The sequence below is a fragment of the Protopterus annectens genome, chromosome 14.part0 (genome assembly GCF_019279795.1).
Source record: "Protopterus annectens isolate FY-2018-M chromosome 14.part0, PAN1.0, whole genome shotgun sequence".
Lineage (NCBI taxonomy): Eukaryota > Metazoa > Chordata > Ceratodontiformes > Protopteridae > Protopterus > Protopterus annectens.
The window spans coordinates 353,589,525-353,617,509 of NC_056748.1; the positions used below are offsets into that span (position 1 = coordinate 353,589,525).

The 27,985-nt window shown below is 42.6% G+C and overlaps 1 protein-coding gene across 1 annotated transcript in view; it reads left to right on the top strand.

Moving 5' to 3' along the window:
- LOC122788660 (nucleolysin TIAR-like) overlaps positions 1 to 27,985 on the top strand; it is an 859,280-nt gene that overhangs the window by 1,997 nt on the left and 829,298 nt on the right. Inside the window, exon 2 of the mRNA XM_044055556.1 lies at positions 10,835 to 10,972. Within this exon, the coding sequence (XP_043911491.1) occupies positions 10,835 to 10,972 (138 nt within the window). The remainder of the gene's footprint in view (positions 1 to 10,834; positions 10,973 to 27,985) is intronic.

The window sequence follows — 27,985 nt, forward strand, 5'->3', positions numbered from 1 at the left end:
CTTTTTAAAATTTTTGTATAAGAACTTCTTCAGAAAAGGAGTCCACAATATTAGGAAAGAAATGTTAACAGTAGGAGAATGGCAATAAAATTAGTAACCACCATTTCCAATTGTTAAGCCCTGTTGCATCATGTCACTGTAGCATTCACCTAGAATGGTAAGATTCATGAATAAACATGCAAGGTAGCCTGGAAATTTAAGAGAAGTGGAGAAGTCAGTAATTCCACTTCAAGGCACATTTCAAATTAATGTTATTTAAACCTTGAGTGTAATCGGCTCCCAGTAGGAGCTGCCATTTGAGCTTCCCTCACTTCAAGTAAAGTTGCATAATCTCCAAAAAATAAGGGAGATCAAATGACATATATACGGCCCATACAAGCCTAGCCAAAAATGTACCCTGGCTTAGAAGCAGCTGTACTGCACCTTTAAGCTGATTTTCTTGTAAACTTTATAAACCTGATGAAACTCCACACTGAAAATTAATTTGAGAGGGTACCTGACAATGTTCAGGTACTTTTTTAACTCATTTTTTAGCAGTGGAGCTAAACCTTTCCTGGAAAGTTACTAGCGCTTGTGGAAGGCACTGGTGGAACTGCATAGCTTTTCATACATTTTGGAGAGCGCTGTAATGTAAGCATGAAGGACCTCTGAGAAGGTATTCTGGGTTAATGAGTTAAAAAGTGTTTAGCATTTTTTTTTTTTGCTTTCTACTGTACTGTTGCATTTTTATTTACTGTTAATTGCATAAAACAAGGGAATGTCTGGAAAATAATGCTCATCAGCTCAATTTAAATGTTAATTAGATGTAGACAGTGGTAATATTGACCTTTCAGATCTGGGAAGTGTCTGGCTGCAGACTCCAGTACTGTATGTTTATCCTGTGGACCTCCACTTTAGTACTCTGCTGTACTACAGCCAGAGATGGTTTTGTGAACTGTGTGTTGGTAACGTCGCAACCCCATGTCTCGAAAATGTAAATGCAATGCACGTGCTGGTGATGTGCCAAAGGAAAGCAATCACCCTGGAAAATTAAGTGGACATAGAGTTGAGAGAAGTTGAGCACTATCTGCCTTTGGAAAGGCATTAGGCTATAGCCAGTAAACAATCGGAACAGTTTTAAAAGACAAAGAATAATGAATCCTGTGAAAGGCCATGCCGCATTGAAAGCTATGATTATTACAAAGCAATGCAGTGCTTTAATTCTTGAAATGGAAAGGCTGTCGCTAATTTGCATTGAAGACCAAAATCAGAGGGATATCCCCATTAGCCTTTCGTTGGTGCAAAAAAAGGCTCAAGACTTTTTAATGATTTAAAAGCTGGTCAAGCAGCAAGTGCAGGTGGGTGTGACAGTGTTTTGCAATTATAGGCTGGTTTCCTCTATTTTAAATGAGGGCTAATTTACATACACTTCACCTTGAGTTTTAAGGTTAATGTTGCAAGGGATTTTCCTAAAATGTTGGAAAAAGTCATTGAAGAGGGCAGTTATTTGGCAGACCAAATATTTAATGTAGAGTAGATTGGCTTATTTTGGAAGAAAATGCCTTTAAGGACTTGCATTTCAAAAGAGGAAAGAAGTGTAGCAGGTCATAAGCCAGTAAAAGGTAGTCTTAACGTGTTGGTCTGTGGGGTAATGCTTCCGGTGATTTTAAGTTGAAGCCCTTGCTTTTGTATTGCTTTGTAAATCCGTGGGTTCTACAGCAAGTCATTAAGGCATCTCTTCCTCCCTTTTAGAAGGCAAAGGCTTGGGTTATAGTTGCAGTTTTTGAAGATTTGTTCTTGAACCATTTTGTTTCTGCTGTTCAAAGGTATTGCTTGGCCAGAAACACTCCATCCATAATTGACCTACTTGGTAATGCACCGGTACATCCGGTTTAGATGACTTGCACTCCAGTGGTAAAGTTCATATTTTTACCCCCCCCCAACACAACATCACTACTTCATCCATTGGATTGGGGAGTAATAGCCTCATTTACAGGCTATTATCTATGGTGGACCTTCTCATAAGCAGTCTGGGCTTCCCAGGATAATGCACTGAACTTAAGGGAGTTCTGAAAGACTTATGACATCTATGATGCCATCAAAAATATTGCCAATGCTTGGGATGAAGGAAAGCAGTGAAATATGAAAGGAGTGTGGAACGAGTTTTGCTCACAGTGTGTGCCTGCTTTACAGGCTTCTACAGATGATGACATTGCTAAAGGCAAGCAAGCTGTGGTTGATATTGTTAATTAACTGCAGTTGGACATCACTGACACATATAGTTACTTTTCTCCAATGAGAAAGAACTGACCATTGAAGACATTATGCAACTCGAGCAGCAGACAGTAGCATTTGAGGAAGAAAGCAGGGGCCTTGAAACTCCAAAATAAAAGTTTTTGACAAGAGTTAGCAAAGCCTTTCATCTCATTGAAGTAGGAATGGCAAGATCGTAATGGTGGTTCATCCAAATTTACTGTACAGCTACTGAGGTCATAAGCTGCTGTAAGGCCATTTATGATTTAAAAAAAAAAAAAGCTATATGCCAATCTTCTTTGCCTACTTCAAATATTGATTCCAGTAGTAAACCACCTCTCTCCAGCAGCAGAATCAACACCCTGACTGTGCACCACCAGGCCCATTCTCCATGTCCGTCATTTTCTGCATCATCCAGTTAATGTTTATTGTACTGTCATAATGTTAATTCACAAATTAGTGTTCACCCATCCAGTAATTATACTTTTTTCCATATGAACTGTTTTAAGAGCTGTTTTTAATGTTTTCAGTGCGCACAGTACTGTAGTGTGTTAGCGTAGTTACTCTTTAGTAGGGTTATTATACTAACAGTATTACTACAGTATACACTTTAAATATTTTTATTTGGAAGTGTTAAGTTTTCTAGGCAATGTAACGTAAAATAAATACTAGACTGAGGCAGACATTCTATTAAGTGACATTTAATGGGAACCTTATGTACATGTTTCAACTTGCATGCACATTTGACTTGAGGACTGACTAAAAAATGGATCCAGTCTTTAATTCTGGGACTGCCTGTAATCCCAAAAGGACAACAGCAAGGTATTTTAAAGGCTGTAGCTCCAGAACATAAATTGGGAAATAGCAGTGAAGTAATTGTAAAGGCAACTATGGTAAAAGATTGATAGATACTAGGTTAATGCATTGTGTACTAACAACATAAAACATTAATACTCTAAAACTAAGGGTTTGTTTTTCTTTTGGCTTTTCTCGGTTAGGGGTCGCCACAGTGGAACTCCGGTCCACTAATGATTGGCAGTAGATTTGTTATGGGTGCAGAGGTGCCTGTTCGACACCCAACCTTCAACGAAGGTGCTCCCATTCTACGCATGTCTTTCGAAAACCACTCTACCGCGGGGAGGACATGCAGACTCCACACAGAAGGCGTTCCAGCCGGGTTTGTGGTAGCTTGTAATCTGTTACATCAATATGTAAAATGCTACTGTTGTAAGAGATGGGTACTAGGTTGTTTTTATCAAGGTGCTGCTTAAAATGTATAAAAGGAAGCTGTATGCAGGCTGTTATTCACAATGTCATATTTTGTCCCCCTCCTAGATGTATCCATACTGTTTGAATTGTGGAGTTAGAGGACAAGCATGGACTGTGGTCAGTGCATGTAAATAGTACAGATCGCAAACATTTTTAAGTTCAGAAAAGTGGATCTTGGGTTTTTTAAAGCCCTGTACATTATTAGGCTTACTAATATATTCTGGGAGGTCATTACACATATGTGGAGCAGTTTTCCAGAAGAACACTTGTCAAATGAGAATAGAGGTTAAATGAATTACATGCTGTCATGGTTTCTGAGAGCAGAAGTTTGATTTTTGCGTGCAGTTTATTACCTGGTTGGGGTCCAGGTCTTTCACTTTGTATTTTAAAGGTGATTTTTCCCTGTAACTACAAGAGCAGCATTACACAATGAGTTTTCTCTATTGCTAGACAGGGTAATAAACTTGGGGATTGTATTATCTTCAGATTGAAAGATCAGCATTGCATGCGAAAAGCCATGTGTTCGAATGGAGGCAATATTCCAATCTAAAGAGGAGCACGATAATGGCTATTGCACACCTGTCCTCAATAATAAGCTAGTCATAAATGATTTAGGTAGCTTTTATTTATTTTATTTATTTTACATTTGTTAACCGGGAGAGTCCGACTGGATACATGTCCATTTTCAGCGGAGGCCCGGGGAGAAAAGCTCCAGGTACATAACAGACATATGAACATTGTTAATGCAAAAAAGGAAGATAGTTGAGTTCTAAATACAATATAAAGATACATCACATCTTGGGGAAAAAAAATAGCAGCATATAAAAAAAAAAAAAAACATAGTTTTTAGTTGATTTACTATCAAATTGACTAACATTGATGCTCCGCAGATGGAAAATCGAAAGACGGATATTTGATTTTCTGTTTTGCTGAACATCTGTGTTTGAAAGCTTTTATCAGCGAATGCATGAACTCTTAAGTACCGTACACAGATAGCGGTACAGTGCTGTTTGAGAATTGCATCCCTTTCCTCACTGTAGTGGAATCTCAGAGTTTGTATATATATATAGTTAGCAGAGGGTGTGTGTGGGGGGGCACAGCCCTCCATGGGGGGGGGGGAATGGAAGGGAGCTTGCCTCGCCTGCAAAAATGTGATATGTTGTATGAGTTCATTTACCTGAACTCCTGTATTGATATCATGTAATGTGCGGTGACTGACTAATCTAATGAATTCATTCAGCAGATTTGACATTGTGCCGTTTTACATATTTACTTTGTTTTTTTTTCCAGTGTTCCGAATGGGATTTATTTTTCCGTTCAACATTTTGATAATGAACCCTTTTAGTTGCATAAGCACTACTACCTGGCAGTTTGATGCAGGTGTGAGAGGATAGGTTCTGGGAAGCAGTGAGTAAGGGAGATGCAGATGTGGTAGGAATGCAGAATTTTGGATTTATTTTTAAACTGATGTTCATCGTGCATACAGCTGCAGTCATAACAGATGGGTTCTCCTGCCGTCAGGCGGGTACTTGGTCGGGCGAATTCCAAAGTCTAGGTCCGGCGTCGGTTGTCGTCGCTTCTTCCCTGACGTCAGTGCGACGGGTGTATAAAAGAACCAGCCGACGCCAGTTTCTTCAGTCTTTCTTGCCGCGCGGTGCCCAAAGCAGAAGCAGTTCACAAGTGCTGGTCGGCCAGCTCCTGAGATTACGAATATTTTGCAACCGAAGACTTCTAGAAAGCTAAGTACCCCATTGGGGAAACTTTTCTTGCCTCAAGACCGATGTCAGACAAAGTTAATAATTGCATTTAATGTGGGAAGCAAATACCGCATAAGGATTTAGATTCCCTCTGTATACCTTGCTTAGGCCCAGACCACGACGTCTCGGCCTGTCGTTTTTGTGCTACATTCAACAGACGCACTATTAAGCGTCTGGCGGAGTTCGCCTAACACTATTTTGGCAAAAAGTTTAACTGCAACATGTCATCGGATACTCCGACTCCAATTTTGAGTAAACAACGTAAAGATAAGGACCGACATACGAGGTCCTCGACTTCTACCGACACCACGCTAAAGCCGACTACATGTGCTCCGGTTCTCAGCGAGGCGCCTACGCAGCCCCTGACTACCGATGACACTTCATTAGCGGTGTCTTCTGTGCCCGAGGTTGCAGGCTCTTCTGCCCACACCCCGACTACAGATACCGAAGTCACTCTTGGCGGGGAAACTCAGAGTTCAGACAGGCCTGCCACCTCTCAAGGTGTTTTCAGGCCTTCTTTTTCCATTAAGGGTTGCACTAAATCTAAAACAGCCATGCATTCTAAAAGACAAGCTCCACAGGGCCCCTCTCAAGGCCCCATGCCTAAAAAGCAGATACTCAAAATGGCTGAGGATTTGATTACTCTTATCAGGGGTTCTCAACCTCCCCCTGGACAAAAGGCCCAGAGTGGAGGAAGAATACCTTTCCTCGGACCAGGCCTCCATTACTTCAGAGCATTCTGAGGACCAGCAACATTCTTACTCCCCTTTCGAAGATTCTGATGCAGAGGAGTCCATTCCCTCTGCCCCCCCCCCCCCTGAGGATTACTCTTTTGGGGAAACCTTGCATACCTTGAGGGAACACTTCCACTGGGAAGGCCAAGAGTACTCGGACTCCAAGAAAAGGCTCAGGGATTTCCTCTTGCTCCCTCAGCACAGGGCCCCTGGCTGTACCTCCTGTCTTAGACATATTAGATGATGTGTATTCAGAGGCCAGCCTTAACCCAGATTCTTTACCTCCAGCTCCAGGCAAGCCTGACAGGTATTACCGGGTGCCTGATTCACACCAATTCCTATACAAAAGCCATGCGGCTGACCCAGAAACTATTTCACAGGGTCCCAAGGGAATTAAGGCCTCCACTGCCAAAAATCCATTACCTTCAGAGAGAGATTGCAGAGCTTTAGAAAGGTGGGGGAAAAAGGTATACACCCCGGCCACTTTAACCATGAGGGCATTAAACTGTCAGTTCCATAGTATCAACAGTTTTTATCTCAAGTTGAAAAGCTAAATGTCACAACCTGAGCAACCAGACTTGAAGGAGTTGCAGGATTTGTTGCATAGTGCAGAGCAAGTGGGTAAACATACCTTGCAATGTGGTTTTGATGCTTTAGAGGCCTCTTGTAGAGCTGCTGTTACAGGATCAGTCATACGTAGACATGCTTGGCTTAAAGAGCAAACCTTACCAGATCATGTCAAAGCTAAATTATTAGATGCACCTCTTCAAAAAGATGTATTGTTTGGTATTGAAGCTGAGGAGGTATTAAAGAAAATGAAGGAAAAGGCAAAATCAATGCAAACAGTGAAAGATTTCCTACAGGTACAACCGCCACGTTTCAGTAGAAATTGGCCTTCAAAAAATTGATACTTTCCAGCCACAGACAGACCTTAAACAGGTAGATACAGGCACCCGAGAGGTAGAGGGCAATCTCGAGGATCATTTAGAGGCAGACAATGGCTAACACCTACACCAAGAGGGGGTGAGGATAGTTCACAGCCATTCAGAAAGCAGACCCAATGACTTTCCCCTTTGCATGCCAAGCAAGGCTCAAATGGCAGCACCTTTAGGCGGAAAACTGGCATTATTTTTGAAAAATTGGCATATTGTCACAAAAGACAAATGGATCCTGGACATTATAGACAGAGGCTACAGATTCCACTTTCACACCCATCCAAAAAAGAGAGGCATGCCAAACCTGCCACACAATCATAGGGCAGAGGCACAAAAACAAATTTCAGATCTCATGGACATGAAAGCTATTCAAGAGGTACCTGCACAAGAACAGGGTTAAGGTTTTTATTCTAGACTATTCCTGGTACCAAGGAAGGGCAAAGATTGGAGACATATTTTGGACCTATCCATCCTAAACACATTTTTACTCGTACCAAAGTTCAAGATGCTCACATTACAGCAGCTTCTTCCCATGCTGGGCAAGGAGTCTTGGCTGGTGACATTGGACTTCAAGGAGGCATACCTGCATGTCCCAATCAGACAAGATTGCAGAAGATACCTCAGATTTCTTGCAAGGTCATCCCATTATCAATTCTCTGCATTGCCCTTTGGCTTATCTACTGCACCCAGAGTGTTCACGAAATGCCTGGCATCAGTAATTGCCTTCTGCAGACTTCAAGGGATACAAATATACCTATATCTGGACGACTGCCTGATCCAAGCGGACAGCAAACACACTCTTCTGAAACACCTGACGTTTGTAATAATGTTGTTGAAATCTCTGGGATACACAGTCAGCAAAAAGAAGTCGAGACTAATACCCTCTCAAACAATAATTTTCCTGGCTGCCAGCTTGGATACAAACACCCAGATGGCCTACCTCACGCCAGAGAAACGAGGGCAATTAACTCAATACTTCAGAAAACTGGCAACCTTCACCAGACTGACTGCAAGGAAAATCCTGCAGGCCCTGGGATTCATGGCATCTTGCATCCTGCTAATCCCATGTGCAAAGCTGCATATGAGGAAACTTCAATGGTACCTAAAAAACTTATGGTCTCAACACAGCCACAGTTTGGAAACAATCATACCACTGATTCCATGTCTTCAAAAGGAATTTCTGTGGTGGGCTCAAGCATGCCAAAAACATAGGTCTCCCATTCTGCAAGCCTCAAGCAAATGAAGTCATCACAACAGACGCCTCTGACTACGCCTGGGGGGCGCACATGACAGATCGGTGCATTCAGGGCAAATGGTCACAAAAAGAAAAGCACCTACACATCAATCAAAAGGAAATGCTAGCAGTAATAAATGCTATTATGGCTTTCAAAGACCTACTGCATCCAGGGCAGCTACTGATAAGAACAGACAACACCACAGTGATGTGGTACATAAACAGGGAGGAACTCATTCATATCCCCTGTGCAGACTAGCCATGTCCCTTTGGAACACTGCTCTGGAATTGCAAATCCAACTTCAAGCACAATTCCTGCCAGGGAAGGAAAAAAAAAAGGCAGACGACCTGAGCAGAAATGTGACAGATCCACACGAATGGAAGTTGCATCCGCAAGTTTTTACAATGATAATTCAAGCATGGGGAAGGCCAGACGTAGATCTCTTTGCCACCCACAGAAATTACCAATTGACAAAATTCTGCTCAAAGACCTTTCATCCACAGGCCTGGAAAGCGGACGCACTCTCTTTCAGTTGGACAACAATGACTGTTTATGCCTTTCCACCTCTTCCACTGATGGCCAAAGTTCTATTAAAAGCCAGAGCAGACAGACCAAAGATGATTCTCATTGCTCCAGACTGGCCAGGACAACACTGGTACCCACTCCTGAGGAGCCTGACTCATTCCCCACCTTGGATCCTGCCTCTAATGCCTCTTCTACTGACTCAGCACAACTTCAAAACTCAGTCAGCTGAAAACACTCAATCTAGCCGCATGGATAATTCCTTAAATTCACAGCAGACCCTACTCTCCAAGGAGGTGCAGGATGTCATTTTGGAGGCCAGAAGGCCTTCTAGAAAAGCCTACTCCGCAAAATGGAAACTGTTTTGTCTGGAATCAGAAAAAGGGTCAGAATCCTGGAATACTGAATCTACCTCAAATACTACAGTACCTAGCCGAGCTGCTAAGCAGTGGACTTTCATTCTCCTCCATCAAAATTCATGCTTCAGCCATTTCTGCAGAGTACAACACTGACCCTCCTTTATTCTCTCACCCTCTCTTAAGACAGTTCCTCAGAGGGGCAAAGAATATAAAACCCCCAAGGAAGCAACCAGTACCTGCTTGGGACCTCAATTTCATTCTAGGAAAAGTAACCCTGCCTCCTTTTGAGCCAGCTGCTTCAACAGATCTGCAATATTTGTCATGGAAAACAGCCTTCCTTCTAGCTATCACCTCAGCACGCAGGGTTTCGGAACTACAAATCCTCATGGCTGTGCAGCCTTTCATCATTTTCCATCAGGACAGAGTTTCCTTACGAACCAATCCTTCATTTATGCCAAAGGTAGTATCCAGGGTAGCCTTGAATCTGGCTATCCACTTACCTATGTTTTACCCTAATCCACAAAACAAAGCGGAGAGGCTGTTACATTCCTTGGACATTCACAGACGGCTCCGTTATTATTTGGACAGAACAAAGCCTTTCAGAAAATCAGAGCAACTCTGTGGCCTATGCTACAGGTGCTCAAGGAAAGCCTATTTCCAAACAGACAATCTCAAAATGGATAGCCCACTACATACGCTTTTGTTGCTCTTTTCATGGTAAAACTGTACCTACAGGCATCATATCTCACTCCACAAGGGCCACAGCTACCTCAGCTGCCTTCCTCAGGGGGGTTCCTACCAAAGATATTTTGGAAGCAGCCACTTGGAGTTCTGTACATACTTTCTCCAAGCACTATCACCTACCATTATCCTCCAAAACTAGAGCGGGCTTTGCCACTGCAGTCTTGCAGGGCATCCTGGCTCCACCTAGTTCCACTTAGTGCCTACCACCCCTTTATTAGCTTTGGGATTCTACCCAGCTGTTATGACTGCAGCTGTATGAACAATGAACATAGTACAGTTTTGTACCTACCATAAATGTAGATGTTAGAGTGCTAATACAGCTGCAGTCCAGGTTTCCCTCCCTCCTTTCCCTCTTGGGACAGGCTTTATGGCTAACACCTCCTCATACAACCTCATTGGGGTATTCTTTTATGATGTATTTGCTTGCAACTACTGTTTTTTGATTATATTGCATTTGCTTTACTACATAAATTTGTTTTGCCTTTCTTCTGGGGGCACCTGACATCTGGGGCAAGAAAAACTGAAGAAAATGGCGTCGGCTGGTTCTTTTATACCCCTGTCGCACTGACATCAGGGAAGAAGCGATGACAACCGACACCGGACCTAGACTTTGGAATTCAGCCGACCGAGGACCCGCCTGACGGCAGGAGAACCCATCCGTTATGACTGCAGCTGTATTAGCACTCTAACATCTACATTTATGGTAGGTACAAAACTGTACTTTACAGAGCTCCTAAAGCATTGCAGTTACCTTAGTGTGTTAGCTTGGGAGTTTTATTGCTTTGCCAGTTCCATACAGATTTATTCATACTTGGAGGGGGCTTTTTTTATGTAAATAGTGTTTGTAATAGAGAGGCGTCTCTCTGGAATGCTGTTCCACGTCAGTCTTTTATAATCTCATTTTTGAAAATGCTTTGCTGTGACAGCATTGCTGGCATCTTTACAGCTTTTTATAGTTTAACACGTTTTGTATGTAGTGTGTATGCCGTTGTATGAAATGCTTAAGTGATTTGATTTTTACTCCCCATTTCTTTTCTTATCTTTTAGCAACTTGACAGAAGAGTTAACTCTATGGGGTATATGACCGTTATACCCAATGATCCCTACTGTTTTGTGGAATTTTATGAACACAGAGATGCTGCTGCTGCTCTTGCAGCAATGAATGGTAGAAAAATATTAGGAAAGGTAATTTTAATTGTTCCTGTTTTTAGATTTGCTTTCTTCGTTACAATGCATTTTATACCACTTGCTGAAGTAGGCAGAAGCTTTTCAGTGCCTGGAACACATGCGTTGAGAAAGTGTTTAAGTTTTCATCGGCGCTTTTTGATAGCATAGTATTTTTATGTAAAACTGTTCTGTTAAATACTGTATTTTAAAACCTGTGGTGCATGATGCTTTCAGTTACAAAGTACTTCTGTTTATACAAAAAAATTGTAATGCAATATGTTCAAGTGCAAAGTCCGTGGGATCTTTTAAAAGTTTGTCGAGAAGTAATATTTGCAAGATTTCAGTGTTTTTGCTGCTCTTAGTTGATGCTTTGAGTAGGTCAGTCTGCTAGAACCTTCAGTATGGTATTGCTCTTCATAAGAGGTTGTTCCGGCACTTGACCCCCCCCCCCCACACACACACACACACAAATGCATTTCTGTTTAATTGTGACACTAATGTAAAAAGGACATTACCCCCCTGCTGTTAATTTTGTTTTTTCCATTAACTAGTCTTGTTTAGCAGAAGCTGGCATTCAGTTTTGCCTACAATTTTCTTTAACTTTTTTTAATCAATTTTTGGTTTGTTAATCTGATGTTCCTACATATGAGTGAGTCTTACTTTGTGTCAGATCATGGCTGTATTCTGTCTTGAACTGTTAATGTAACGATTAAATGCTGAAAAAAGGTCTGTAACTGTACTGTTTGAAACCAGTAGTAAAGTTATTCTGAGATTCTCAGAATTATGAAAAACTTAATGGATATAAAAAGTGTGTACACCCCTGTTAAAATGCCAGTTTTTTAAGATATAAAAAATGAGACCACAGTAAATTCAAAACTTTTCCCACCTTTAATGTGACCTATAACCTGTACAATTAAATTGAAAAACAAAGATCTGCTGTGGGGGGTGGGGATATAAAAAATAAGTGTACAATAAGCTGGTTGCATAAGTGTGCACACCCTTAAACCAGTACTTTGTTGAAGCACCTTTTGCGTTAATTACACCATTCACTCTTCTTGGTTACACACCTGCCATCAGTTAGAGACTCTAACCCCAAATGAAGTTCAGCTGTCCTAGTAGGATTTTCCTGACATTTACTCAGTTGCTGCTACAGCAAAAGCCATGGTTCGCAGAGAGCTTTCTAAGCATCAAAGGGATCTAATTGTTGAAGGGCATCAGTCAGGAGGACGTTACAAAAACATTTCCACAGCATTGAATATACCATGGAACACAGTGAAGACAGTGGAGAAAATATGGGAAAAAAGTGAAGCAAAGAACTGGGCGTCCCTCCAGAATTGATGAAAAAAAACAAGATGAAAATTCGTCAGAGAGGCTGCCAAGAGATCTACACCCGCAGGAACTAATTTCTGGCAAGTACTGGTTGTGTACATGTGACAGTCTCCCATATTCTCCATATGTTTGGACTATGAGGTAGGGTTGCAAGATGGAAGCCTCCTCTTACACAGAAAAACATCCAGGCCTGGCTAAAATTTGTGAAACCATACATAGTCTCCCAAAAGCATATGGGGAAATGTCGTATGGTCTGAGATCAACGTTGAACTTTTTGGCCACTCTTCCAAAAGGTATGTTTGGTGCAAAAACAGCACTTCGCATCACCAAAAGAACACCATCCCTACGGTGAAGCATGGGTGGTGTCAGTATCATGATTTGGGGTTACTTTTCTTCAGCTGGAACTGGGGTTACTTTTCTTCAGCTGGAACTGGGGCTTTAGTCAAGGTGGAGGAAATTATGAACAGCTCCAGACACCAGTCACTTTTGGCCCAAAACCTTCAGGCATCTCCTAGAAAGCTGAAGTTGGAGGAATTTCACCATCTGGTAATCTTCATTCATTCCAACTGATGGGTGTCTGAGTGTCTTTTTCCAGCCAAGTCGGCCATCAGCCAAAAAACGCTCTAAGCTTTACCTATAGTGCCCTTCTCCCAGTTACCTCAGATCTCGTTTGCTGTGTAGATATCAAGACATATCAAGCTAGCTCTCAGCTAAGTACTATAAAAACTTATTCTAAAACGTTTTTCTACAGATTTTCTTTTCTCACATTTAGTCACTCACTCAACTTTTACCCACTATTAAGTGTTTTTTCTTGCTTTCCTTACCAACTTGGTAATCTCAGTACCATCGTTGGTACAGGCCTCCCCTTCTCTACCTTCTTTCCCCTTACATCTTGAGGTAATCTAAATACCATTGTTGGTATCCCTTCCCATTTCCTAAAAAAAAGTTTTCAGTTTGTATTTAGAGTTTGTAATTTGTATTGTTTTTGTTTGAGATGCGTATTTGTTATCCGTTGTTCCTGCTATGTCTGAAAAGAAGGGGGCAACAGGTTTCAAGCAATGCAACCTGTGTGGTTGGAAAATGCCTAACTGGGGCACTCCTTTATCTTGTGTTTACTGCCTTGGCGTTCCACACCTCTTTTCAATTGCCATGCAGGATTTGTAAAGGGTTCAATTCTTGAACCGTAAACGAGAGAAAGAACAAGAATTCTAAAAGGCTGTCTAAAAACTCCTTTTTCAGAGGCTATTTTTTGGTTGGAGGGCTCACCCCCTCCTAAGAAGGAGCATAAGAGAAGTCGCTCATTCCCTTCTTTGTCTCTTTCTAGTGACAAATCTACTGAACCAAAACTGAAAATCCCCAAATTGGCACCAATGACTTCGGCTCCTGCCTTCTATGGTGCCAACCTCTGTTCCAAGACCACTGTCATTTACTTCGGTACAGTCTTCAGTGACACTGCCTCCGGCATCAGCCACAGTACCGATAATGTGCACTGCACCAGCCATGGTTCTAAGTAGTGCTTCAGCCCTGTCCTATTCTGCACCAACAATAGTACAGCCAACCTCCCCCTCCTTATACGTCTTGCTGGTTCTGAGACCACGGTGCAGTTAGTAGAAACTGTACCTTTGATCTGATACCCCTCTACGGCAGATCCATTCCTTGGGCAGTAATATAGCCTTTCCTTGGAACAGCCCGGTTCTCTGTTGGGGATATCAACCTGATCCTCTCAGAATTGGATGTGGTGCGACTTATGGATCAGCTGCTGATGGCCAGAGGGATTTCATCACCTTCCCGGACCCCCCTCCCAACTGAATTTGGGAGTTTTTCCTCCACTGACTCATGCATATTCTCCTCCTTTGTTCTCTTTGCAGGTATCTGAGCACCCGGCGCTGTCTCCTATTTTGGTTCCCACTTCTTTGGTTCCACTGGTGGACCTCACAATGGTTCTGGAGTCGACCCTTTGGTCATCCACTCTGAGCTGAGCCATTCTTGGAATTGTGACTGGGCCGTCGGCACTGTGACCCCTAGTACGGTGCTGATTTTTTTTTTTTCTACAGCACCATCTACTACAGTTCTGAGAGTCTTGGCAGTACCAAGTCCTCTTGGTGCTCCTTCCTTGATAGTGGGCTCATCGGAGCAAGGTGTAAACTCGTTTCCGAGGTTGTCCTTCTCTGTTCGGGCTCCCACCCATCTTCAGGCGGGCTAGCTTTCCAAGCAATGGGGAGAACCCTTGCCTCTGTAGGCAAACCATATGCATCAGAATTCGATATGTCCTCCCTCTGAATTGCACCTGACACAGGGCACCACATCAGGACATTTAGCACAAGAGCCTTAAGGAAACCCTAATGCAGGGTGTCCTCTCTTAGGAGTCCTCGTCAGAAGCCCCCCACTGAAGAGGTACCACATAAGAGATCATGCAAGTATAAGCGCATGGACTTCTCAGAAGACTATGATGTAGAGGGAGTCCCCACTGTCTACCCCTGAGGATGTCTCCTTTGGAGACCCACTGGAAATTTTAAAGCAGGGGGAAACTGGAAGCCCACCAACCCTTCCTCTGAAGAGTCTGTATTCTTGCAGGCTCTTCGTGCTCTACCCTCTACTTCTTGGATGACCCCACATGCAGACGAACTAGTCCCAACTCATGCAGTGCGCATGGAAGAGTCCTGGTACTGTTGAACCATTCCCTTGGAGACCAAACAGTTTTGTCCCCACCTGAAGAACGTCCACATTGGTCCAAAGGTCTACCAATAGACTCTGTATTGTAGCGGTGGCTGCTAGGAAAGAGCTTGCTGAGGAGAGGCAGGCTGTCCACCCCCCCCTCCCCCCCCAAACAGGGAGTGTTGGGGTGGACAGGGTTAGGGAAGAAGCAAGTGTTTGCCTCATCGACCTTTGCCATTTGATCCTTGAATTTCTTGGCACACTTGACTAGGCTTCAGAGACCTAATCTCAGAACTCTCCGGAGCCCTAGTAGGACCAGTTTCTGATGTGGTATGTGACCAAGTTGCCTCGCAGCTTGCGACGCTGGAATCCATATCCAGCTCATCCATGCGGTTAATCTGTCTGAAGGGGTGGCTAGAGCTTAGGGTTCAGATGTCACGCCTGGCTGCACCTTGTGATTTTGCAGACCCTTAAGTCTTCCTTGATGCTCCAGTGGAAGCTTCTTCCTTTTTTGGCCGAAAAGTGCAGGAACGTTGGCCAGTTGTGAAAAGGACGGCAAGACCTTGTCTGCCGTGGACATAAGTTTTTCCAGCCCCCAGGTTCCTTTCTGTGACACGTGGCGAGTTTACTCCCTGGGGCAGAGGGATAACTCATCAGGAAGACACCCCTACAGAGGCAGAGGGGTCCGTGTAACTAGGGGTCCAGAGATTTCTCTGGAGAGCCCTACCAGCCCTCCTGAAGAGCGGCTTGATTGCTTTCTTCTGGAAGCAGTCTGGGGACGTTTCTGTCTGCACCACCCTGCCTGTCAAACAATAACCACATATTCTTGGGTGCACAATATCATAGCCAGAGGTCATCACATACCATTCAATACTTACACAAAGCCATAAATACAGATTCCTGACATTCCACCCAGTTAAAGGGAAGCAGCACCGCAAGAAATAAGAAAGCTGTCTCAAAGTCATCCTAGCAGTCCTACCAGACCAAATAGGATCCATATTTTACTCTGGGTTCTTTTTAGTGCCAAAAAAGACAATGGACTGGAGACCAATTTTGGCTTTCAGCATTCAGAACAAATTTGTCAAAATTCCAGATGGTCATGGTTTAGTCTATCCTACCCTTCCTGGAGAAAGGCGATTGAATGTGCCCAGTAGATCTTCAAGATGCTATTACCACATAAAAAAGGACAAACGCTCCAGAAGATTTCTTCGCTTCTAGCTGGGAGCCAATCGTTACCAATTCTGGGAGCTGTCCTTTGGACTCTCTACAGCCCCCAGAGTGTTCATATGCATGGCAGTGGTAACATTTCACTTGAGACTGTAAGGATTTAGAGCGTTTCTGTACTTAAATGATTGGCGCTCTACCGCTTCAAGCGTCTACTTGTTACAGCCTTAAACTACACTCTAAAACTAGCAGAATACCTAGGAATCTCAAACAGGGAGAGGTGCAGGTTGGCTGCTTCTCAAACATTGAAATTTATAGGAGCAACTTTGAGTAACCAGTCTTGCCAAGTCTCCCTTCCAGATCAGATTAGAAAGACTGAGGTTCCAACTCTAGGTAATACTCTCTCAAGACTAAGTTCCAGCTCGGGCTGTCCAACTTCTAGGATCAATGGCAGCATCAATTACAATAGTTCATCTAGTGAGACTACACATGAGGCTTTTTCAGTGGCTTATACTAACACAGTGGTCCCCTTCACATCATCCAATGTCCTTTCAGATCTGCATAACAAAGTGATGCAAAGATTTAACTTGGTGGATGATGCCAGAAAAAGACCTATGGAGTTGCCCTTTCTCCCCATTTCAACCCAAGGCCATAGTGACCACGGATGCTTTCCTGATTTAGGTTGGGGGGTCACTTTCAGGGAAAGACTGTCCACGGCACTTGGTCAACTATGGAGACCAACCTACATATCAGTGTTCTAGTACCAAGGGCAGTGCTTCTAGTGTTGCAAACATTCTAATCTGTCAGCGACAATTGCTATCCATTCTGACTGTGTCAGTGGCCTGGTACATCAACAAACAAGGGAGAGCCAAGTCCTACCTGTTCTGTCGAGAGGCCATGAGAATTTGGCAGTGGGCGATAACTTCCAACCGTTTTCTGATAGCTGCACATTCCTGGGAATTCCAACATGATTGCAGACGGAGTGAACCAATGTATCCTCCTACCTCACGAGTGGTCTCTCAATTCAACCATAGCGGTGAAGATCTTAAGCAGTTGGGGCCAGCCTTGCTGCAACCTGTTCACCTCTCCAGCAAATCACAAAAGCAGCAGCTACTTTACCCTAATTCCTCTACAGGGGGGAGTCCCTGAGGTATGGTCTAATACACAGTTGGCCCATTGGCCTTCTGTATGCTTTCCCTCCCCTTCCCCTGATTCCACAATTTCTAAAGAAGGCCATTCGGCTGAGAAGCAGAATAATCCTCATTGCACCCTAATGGCCCTGGCAAGTTTGGTTTCCCTTCCCTTGGCTTCACCTAGTATGCCAACCATGGATTCTGGATCCTGCTCCCGAAGTGATCTTGCACCCGCAGGAGTTGATCCATCCAAACATATCCAGTCTCAAGCTGACAGCTTGGCTTATCCACTTCTGTAATTGCCAGGCAGAATAACTTTACCTCCCCGGTACGTAGCTTTCTTCTAGCTTCACATAAACCATCCACCAGGAAAGTCTATCTCAGCAAGTGGAAGAGATTTCTTATTTGGTGCCGATAGAGAACTAGACCTTTGCTCAGCTCCTGTTAGCGTGGTTTTGGATTATGTCAGGTTGTCTTCATACAGGAGCAACAGCCTCCACCATTCAAGTACATTTGGCTGTTATCTCAAACTTCCATAATGGATTCAAAGACTCATCCTTAATCTCCCATCGTCTGTAAAACTTTCTTGAAAGGGGTCTCTCATATCAGACCACCCTTCAAAGAACCAATTGAGCCTTGGAGTGTAACCCTAGTACTGTAATCCCAGACACTATAACCTTTCGAGCCTGCTACCACTTGGGATGTGAAGTTCTTATTCTGGAAGTCACTATTTTTAGTAGTCATCACCTCAGCAAGATGCATATCCAAGCTTCAGGCCTTGTACATAAAACACCTTTACATGGTCTTTCATAAGGACAGAGCATCACTCCAGACTAACACTTTCTGCCCAGAATTTTCAGAATTGACAGTTAACCAGACAGTTGACCTACCAGTCTTTTTTCCTATCTACTCAAAGGAGAATACTGCCTTTATTTGCTGGATATACATAGGTAATTGATATTTATGTGGACAGAACTAACTCGGTAGGTAAATCAGACCAGTTTGTTTTATATTCATGTTCTAAATTGGGAAACCATTTCTAAAAATGACCTTATCCAAGTGGTTGAGATGTTGTATATCCTTTGTTTACCATCAAAATAAAATTCCTCTTCCAAGCAAGTCAAAGCACACTCCTGCAGATCAGTGGCGAATTTTTGTTGCTTTTCACTCGAAGGCTTCAATGAATATCTGTGCAGCTGCAACTTGGGCTACCCCTTATACCTTTGTCACTCATTACAAATTGGGATTTGGTCTCCACGGGGAGAACATCATCCTTTAGTTCAGTGGTAATCGGGAGCATCCTTCCATAAGGGCTTCCCAGGACTAAAAGTAGCTAGGGCCTCTGTCCCATCAGTAAGGAATGAATGAAGATAAACAACATCAGATAAAGAAGTTCTTACCATAATGTTCCGTCTGTGTTTATCTTCATTCATTACATCCCACCCTTCTTTCCTCTCCAAGGGGCTTGTAGAGGTTTGGATTTGGTCAAAATCCCACATTAGGGGATGTGCTCAGAAAAAGCCTTTGCTTTCTTGATCACAGGCAAACTCTATCTGAGGTAACCAGGAGAGGGGCACTGTAGGTAAAGCTTAACTCAATAGTTTGGCTAGCACAAGCTTGTTATAAGGCTGAATGTGTTCTGAGGATGGAATCAGCACCCATCAGTAATGAATGAAGATTAACACAGATGGAATGTTATGGTAAGAACATAACTTTTTTCAACATGACATTGACCCCATATATACATTCAAATCAACGAAATAATTGCTTCACCAGAAGAAAATTTGTTTTGGAATGGCCCAGCCAGAGCCCAGACATAAATCCAATAGAAAATCTGTAGGGTGACTTGAAGAGGGCTGTGCACAAGAGATGTCCTCGCAATCTGACAGATTTGGAGCACTTTTGCTAGGAAGAGTGGGCAAATATTGCCAAGTAGAGATGTGCCATGCTGATACTCCTACCTAAGAAGACTGAATGCTGTCATTAAATCAAAAGGTACTTCAGCAAAGTTTTAGTTTAAAGGTGTGCACACTTATAAACCAAAATAGGAATAACAATAGGCTATCCTCTGCCCTCTTTCTTGACCTATCAAAAGCCTTCGACATGGTCAACCATGAACTTCTCATCTCCCTGAAATCTGTTTTCCTCAATAAGCACGCAATCCAGTGGTTCAAGTCCTATCTGACTGGTAGACAACAGGCAGTATTATGGCAGGGCAAACTCTCCAGCCAGCTACCTCTCACACTTAGTGTCCCTCAAGGCTCCATACTGGGTCCACTACTCTTCTCTGTTTTAATCAACAACCTTCATACAGCTGTCCCTAAAGCAACCTGTATTCAATGTGCAGATGATGCCGCTCGGATCTGCTCAGCCACCTCCCCATCTGAACTGCAAGCCGTAACCCAAAATACTTTCAACACTATTGAGAACTGGCTCGCCAAATAACGCCTACTGTTGATCCCCAATAAAACTAAGCTACTACTCTTCACCCACACCAGCAAATCTGCCACAATTTTTCTCTGGCACGTCAAACAATGGTACCACTATCTCCCCAGATCAGCACACTAAACTTCTAGGGGTTATCATAGACCATCTTAAATTTGACCTACAGGTCAACAAAACCATACAGACCATCAATAAGAAGCTTGGGTCACTGTATAGAAGCAAAAAACATTTTTAACCCCACTGGCTATTACTGCTATCGCTCGGTCACACCTACTCTCCTATATGCCTCGCCGTTACTCTCAAACCTCAACAAATCTGAATTAGTTAAGCTCTCCCATAGCTACAACCATATTGCCAAATTCACCACTGCCAGAACCTGAAACTAGAGTGGCTAGAACTGCCCATTCTAATTCAATCAACTCCAAATAGCGCATACAATTTTGTACCACCCTGAGGATACCTCCTCACTCATAATTAAGTCCTATAGCAACTTGTGATTCCTGCGATCAGCCAGCATACTACTCATCCAAACCCAGAAAGCTAACAATGCTGCTGGTGAATCCCTGTTTGCCAACTTTGTTGGCAAAACCTGGAATTCGTTGCCAAACCATATAACCCTACAATCCTCCATAGGTCTCTTCAAAAATAACCTCAACAGCATCTCAAAATGAACTGGCTCTGCCCGTGTACCAATCCTGATTAAGTTAAATACTGAAAGGAGAATCTCTAAATATTAAACAGGTAACTATTTCACCAAGCTCTGTGTGCTGTCTAATGTCTCTTGCCGTTAATTGTGTCTGAGCATGTGAATTGTGTATCCCTATTAGGGAACACCACGAGCCTTTTTGCATACTCTGTTTTTTATTCCTTGTTGTAAATGTTGTTTTTATACTTTTTATATTTTATATTTTTTAAATGTTTTCTTTGTAATTTGTCTAATTGGAGCTTTTCTTCCTGGGGCTCCGCTGAAAATGGACATATGTCCAGTTGGACTATCTCTGTAAAATGTAAAATAAATAAATTATGCAGCCAGCTTATTGTATGTTTTTATTTTATATTTTTTTCCCTAACACATTTGTTTGTTTTTTCAATTGAACTGTACCTTTTATAGGTCACATTAAACGTGGGAAAAGTTTTGAAATGATTTATTGTGGTCTCATTGTTTTATATCACAAAAACATGGCATTTTAATTTTTATATCCGCTGTACCTGGCAGTGGAGCTAAGTTGGCTTCAGTGATAGAGCTGAAAGTGATGTCAAATTTTCTTGCAGTCCAAGCTGTATTGTCTGCTTCTGAGGGTAAGGCTACTTGGTCACATCTTAAAAAAATCAGTGTGTAGCCTTTGGTTAACAAGGGTTAAGTACATTTGATTTTAGGTTATAGTCTTATAAAGCCTTTTTCTGTCTTTTCAAACCACTGTGTCTGAATTACTTTAAGTAACTTTCAATTGGCAACTCCCTATCCCCCACCCCAACCACACTGTTTTTTTTGTGGGTTAATGCTACATCCTTCACAGTGCATTAACTCCAAGTTAACATCCCAGAGTTGTAGGCCTTTGGACTTCTCCGCTATGAAAAGAATCGGCTTGGGTGACTTCTTGTGCGGCGGTTAGTAGTTAGGTGGTTATTGGTTCTGAACTGACTAGCCTGTGGGTTGGGTTGGACTATAATGTGGGTGATTCTGCAAAAAAATAACTGTTCAGAGCACAGAAAACCTTGGAATAATTGGTTTGGGAGAAAGCTGAGAGATGGTTGGGAATGAAGGGTCTCAGTGGAGCTTTAATTACCACAGAAGAGAAAAGATAAAGTATATGTGGAACTGCTGAAGTTGAGTGGCACTCTAACAGATTACATTGCTGCAAATTGCAAAATGTTTGTGGAGATGGGAGCAATTTTTCTAGCCACTCTTGACACTCTAGGACCCTGCCTCAGAGTTCTACCAAAGCAAAATATTGATGAGTTAGTCAGGATATTGGTAGTTGCAGCCATGGTGGTTGAGTTAGAAGATTGTGCCCTTTGAGGTAACTTGTCACTTTTTTAGAGATACCAGAAACATTGGAGGGAAAGGACTGTCTGAATTTCATAAGAGAATAAAACCTGGAAACCCCACACACACACGTGTGCGCACACACCCAAGATTATAGCAGCCATGTCCAAGTGGTGGTTGGTGGTGAAGTTCTGGTCATTATTCAGAAAGAGGAGATGTGAAAACTTTGGAGAAGAGGGTTCTCACTAAAGGTGGGTTCGACCAGTATATTGACAGTACTTTTCACTGATGTCCTGCATTCAAAAAAATACATCTCAACAGTGAATCTTGCAGAGAAATGAAGTGATTTTAAACTTTTGCACTCAGCAGTATTCAGGATATTCTTTCAGTAAAGAATTAACATTTCTCTGGATCTAGAGAACAGTGATGGGAGTTTCTGAACAAGGGAAAGAGGAGAAAAAACAAGGAGTTGGAACAGAGTAAGCAGCTGGAGGGTAATGGCTTAAGAGGATGTGAAGAGGCAAGGACTGCATTGCCAAAGTAAACCATTCTCTGCTTCAGAAGAAGCTTGCAGATAAGGCAGTGAAAGCCTTTTCTATTAAAATCAGAGACTGCAGATAAAACGCAAAAGGACAGACAGACATAAGGGGGAAATAAGGTAATTAATCCAAAGGATATATAGAGAGAACTAAGACTGTTTGAAAAATGGAAGGTGGGGGGGGGGGCACAGGTGTGAAATACTTTCCTCTTAACTTTCTTTTTCATAGTCTGCTTTAAAGGGAAGACTGTTACCCAATGGAAAATTTTGCAGAGAAGATATAGATAGAATAAGGCAAATATGCTGTTTGAATCATTACTGAATGAGGGATAAATTACAGAAAAATCTGCTATGATAGTAAGCAAGTGAAGGCAGATGCTTATAGAACTGAAAAACAAATTAAAGTTGACTTGCAGCAAAAGGCCAAATTAAAAGAACTAACTGTTGTAATCACCTTTGAATGTTAAGCATAGCAAACCGGTTAATATAAAGGTTGTACAAGCTATAAGTAGAGCTTAAGAAATCGATTGCAGAGGAATTATCAGAATTACAGTAGGGAGGGTGAGAAAACTAGTATAAGGGAAGAAAAGAAATGCAGATTAAACAGGGGTACAGAGGTAAATGTGTAATAACCCAAGGTTTTGTATAAATAAGGCAGAAGATGATAGGGGACTTGGAAAGCAGGGAGGTTTGAGGGTTAACAAAGAAAATACCAGGACAGGGTAGAGAAGGGGACACAGAAAGCAAAGGACAGTATCAATATGAGGAAAATATGAGGGGGGACTGGAAAATCTGAAAATTACAAATAAAATTGAGCAGAAGCTCTTAAAATGAGATAGAATAATTCTTTGTTTTATATAGTTGTCTTGGGGAGAGAGGAAAAGGGGGGGGGGGCGAGTAGGGTCAGTCTGAGAAACGTTATACATGGCAGGCAGTGATACCATACAGGGGTGTTAAGTAGATTTACTTTGGGGGGGGATGGCAACAGCAAAATATCGAGAATAGAGGGGCAGACGGTAAAAAAATAAAAGGATAACAAATGTGTGTTGGAAATGGCTGTTGAGTATATTAAGTTGAAATGTTAATGGATTGGGTGACTGAAATGAGTGAGTCTTGATTTATATAGCAATAAGTGAGGCACAGAGCTTTTATTACAAGAAACTCATTTAATTCAAACTGAACCCCAGGGAATGATAAAGTAAAGGAGAAGGGATATGCAAGGACAAGTGGCGAGGAATAAGGAGTAATTATTGTAATAAAAAAAGAGGTGAGAATTCAGAGAAAAATAGGAGATAAAGAAGGTAAATGTGGCAGCTGAAAGGAGCTGAAGGGGCATAAGTTACTTTGGTATCAATTTGTGCCACCTTGAGCGCAAGTTTTAGAATGAGGAAAACATGGGTGCTGTTATGGGAGACTGGCGCATAGCCACAGCACCTTGGATGTCACATGGGGTCCAAGGAAGTGGAAGATGAGAGGAAGGAAGTTTTCTCTGCAAATCTTTTCAAAAGATCATTTTTCCAGTTTTTCCCTTACAATATTCAGTACTTAATGTTGGTTTAGACTTTGATTTCCATTTTGCTGTAATTGATCTAATGTCATTTTTCATTAGTTCCTCAGCTGATGGGTTCAGATCCAAGATGCTGATCCAACTCTGCCACTTCTACCACATCAGTGGATCCTAGAACTCGAGCTCCTCCTTTTGCCCATGATGCCCCCCAGCATAATGTAGCTCAGACCTCATTTGCCACCATTAGATATCGTACGTGGGTCTTTAGCTCTAGCATTTTGAGTGGTCTTTGGACTTGGTCTTGTTGTGGTGTTTGAGTTGAGCATTTTTATAGTTTTGTTTTTTTTTTCCCTGCCATTTTGTTTTTAAAGTCTTGGCCAATTCTTCCTTTTTATTTTCAGTTACCGTTGTGGTACTTCTCTCCTTTATTGCTGGTACCCTTATGTACTGTTTTGATTACTAATTCTACCATTGTTGGTAGTTCATTTTTTCCCTTTCCTTTATTTCTTTAAAAAAAATTTCTGTTTATATAGACTATTGTATTGTAGCTTTTGCTAGGGTATTATGACTTGGTATCCTTGTCTGTTCAGCTCTGTGTTGTTGGTAGCAGTTTTAAGATGTTGAATGAACCCTCTGGGTTTATAAAGTATTTTGTGTGGGCTTAAGATACTAGAATCTAAAGCCAACAGGAAATGTTTTCCTGGGTCTGGCACATCTTGATGTTTACTGTGCCATTTGCTCCAGATTTAATTTTAGGGCCTTGACTGGCTGCAAGAAAAAATTAGTTTTTTGTAGGGTCGCTTGACCTCTGTCTTCCTGTTCAGTGGTTGGGGCTCAACCCCCCTAAAAAGTCAGAGAAATCTAAAAACACTAAGGCAAGGAGTCCCAGGAAAGGTCCCCAGATCAGTTCTCAATTTCAGCTTCATCTCCTTCAACGGAGCCTCCTAAGATTCATTAAGTCGGATCAGTCAGTCTCTGATCTGATATCTCAATCAACTTCTCCTCTGATCCAGTTCCATCCTGGCTTCGCTCTCCATTCCTAGAGGAGTCACTTTTGCTTTCTATGCCTCACTGCACTATGTCCTGTCTTCAGTCCTCCAGAAGCCTTTCAGAAGATGTGGGCAGGATGAGGAAGATCCATAAAAAACTGATATAGATGGGGGTTCTCCTGGCTCTGATTTTTCCAAGCTTAAGAGCCGCTGTCTGTCCAGTTCCCCTCTGGTAGCTCTTTCTCTGTTCTGTCCTGCTTTTTCAGAGCCATTAGATCCAAGATCCTTGGGGTTGTCTTCTTCAGCTCCGAAGACTTTTTGCTCTTCGCCAATGGTTCCCCTGAGCCAAGCAGCATAGTGACTCACAGCTGGAGAACTCTGAGCTGAAGCATTGGTGCCAGATCTAGGGACTTGGAGTTGACTCAAGCTTTTGGAGAACTCCTCCCTCTGAAGGCTCTGTGCTGGATAGCTCTGCTCCGATACTCCCTCCTCTGGAGTGCTAATGAATGTGCAGGAGCCTATCGGAGAGATTCCAGCTTTGGTGCTATCAACTTTTTTTCCTCAAAGGTGTTCTGCTTTCAAGGTTGTGGAGTGGGTTTTCTCCATCACTGGAGAACACATCCTTTCCCCCATCAGATCTGATAACCCTGCCCCATTCTGTATTGGGATATAAGCTTTGACCATCTGTTCTGCTGGGATAGCCAGCCCGTCAGGGCATTATCTTTTCAGACACATTCCAATAACATCCCATTCAGGAAGTACCTTGAAAGAGGGATGTGCGAGAAGAGGCACTTTGATTCATCCAGGAATCTGAGGACGCTGATTTTGATGATGAGGGTGTCCCTCAGGTCACTACTGGACAAAATCTCATTTGGAGACTGTGTGAAGCTTTTGGAACAGAACGGTGGTTGGTCTTCCGATAACCCCCACCAAGGAGGAATGTGTTCCTGGAGGCTTTTGGGTCTGGCCCATATTCGTCTTGGGTGACACCCCCTCCCCCAAGGCCATTTCCAGGATTCACATGGAGATGGCTCCCCCAGGGGCAGTGAAGGGAACTCCAATTGAATACTTATCTTCGTGCCAGAGGTGGTCTGTAAGACCAGAACTTGAGATTTTCTCATATAGGCCCTATCAGCACTCCTGAAGGGAGGCCCTGACTGTCCCCCTCTAGAAGTAGCTTGTCATTTATCCCTGCACCAGAGAGTCTGGCTAACTATCACAAAAAAAGTCATGTGTGCAGAGGATTATATCAAGAGGTTATACCATACCATTTTTCCTAGCCCCTTATACAGTTATGAAGAAAATCCCAGATGTTCCAGCCAGTCAGAGGGAAGCAGCATATCTAGAAATAAAAAATAAAAAAAAAAAAAGCTCGGAGATCCATGGCAGCAGCTATTACCTTTGTTTCCCTGGCCAGGCTTCGCATGAGAATACTTCAGTGAACACTCGTTTAGTCAATGGTCCATTCTTCAACATCCATTATCCTCTCCTTTCAAGATCTCACAAGCTTGCAAAAGATGTCTCTGAAATCATTCAGATCAGCTGTGTGAAGGCTGTACATTTGTTTGTCCCCTGCCCAAGACCAAGGTGACCATGAATGCCTCCCAGCTGTGGGGTGGAGGGGGGCAGTAGTCCAAGGTACATGGTCCCTCAGAGGCCAAGACGCATGTCAATGTTGTGGAGATGAGGGTTGTCATCTTAGCATTGCAGGCCTTTAAAGATATTCTCCCATCTGTGACAATTGCAGTACAGATGGACAATATGCTGGTAGTCTGGTACATTAACAAGCAAGGGGGGGAGCCAGATCTTATCTCATTGCGTGAAGCTATGAGAGTATGTCAGTGGGTAATCTCTCTTCCATTCTCTTTCTAATAATGCACATCCCAAGGAAAATCAGCATTGTAGCAGGCAAGCTAAGCTGTTCCATTCTGGTGGCTCACAATTGGTCTCTCAATGTCAGTGTGGCTGAGATGATTTTTCCGTCAGTGGGATCAGCCATGTTGTGATCTATTTGCCTCTCCCCTTGACAACAAATGTAGCAGGTTATTTTGCTCTGTTCCCCCCATTGATGGAGTCACTGAAAAGATGCCCTCGTTCATGACTGGCCCTCCAGTCTCCTTTATGCATTTCCTCCCTTGCCACCAGTCCCCAAGTTTCTACAGAAAGCAGTGTGGTTGAACAGTTATCCTCATTGTCCACTTTTGACCTTGCCATATTTGGTTCCCATTTCTCTGGCCTCATCTACATCCACTCTGGTTTCTGGATCCATCTTCAGATTACTTATTTCTCATGATGGGCACAACTCATCTAGACATCACAGGCCTCAAGTTGATTAGATGATTTCTCCAGTTCTACTGATTACTAGACAGACCAGGCTCTCTTCCCCAGTCCGACGCATTTATCTTTTCATAAAGTCTCTACTTGAAAGATTTAAGAGAGTAAATGGGAAAATATTTGTCTTCTGGGCTCTTGGCAAAGATCTGAACCCTATTTCAGCACCTGTCAGTCATCCTGGAGTTCTTAGCTTCAGTTTTTACTGGAGCTATTTTTTCAGAGTCCATTTGGCTGCCATCTTTAATTTCCACATGGGTGGAAATAACTCTGTTAGCCTTTCCTAAGTTATGCAAGGCATTCTCCAGGGAGCTTTTTTGCTTAGACCTGCATTAAAAGACCCTATCCCTCCTCTGCATTTAAATTTAGTGCTTCAGGCCTTAACGCAGTCTCCTTTTGAACCTTTAGGCAAAGCAGACCTAAAATTTGTATCTTGGAAAACCATTTTCCTAGTGGCTATTATGTTGGCTAGAAGGATATCTGAACTCTAGGCTGCATCTTTAAAAACTAATATTTCATAAGGGCAAGATGTCTGAGAACCAACCTTTCTTTTTTGCCTAAGTTGGCTTCTGAGTCCAATATTAACCAAGTCGTTATTCTGCCAGTTTTCTTTCCAAAATTTTCAAAGGAAGGAAGGTACATGTTACATCTGCTGGATGTTCACCGACAACATTGTTTCTACTTTGATAGAACAAAAGACTTAAGGAAGTCTGACCATTTTGTTTCCTTTTTTCCTACCTGGTTAGGAAGTCCAGTTTCAGAAGTTCCATTGGCCAGATGGTTAACTGATTGTATAACCTTTGTCTATGGTAATTTGGGATCTGAAGTAGGAGATTTATTTGTCTGCAACCTGTGGGTTATGGATCCGATATCGGATCCGAACCGGCATGGTTTACCAGCTATGGATCCAAGCTCTCAGCTCCTCCCCTCACCCATAATGCCCTGCTCTACCC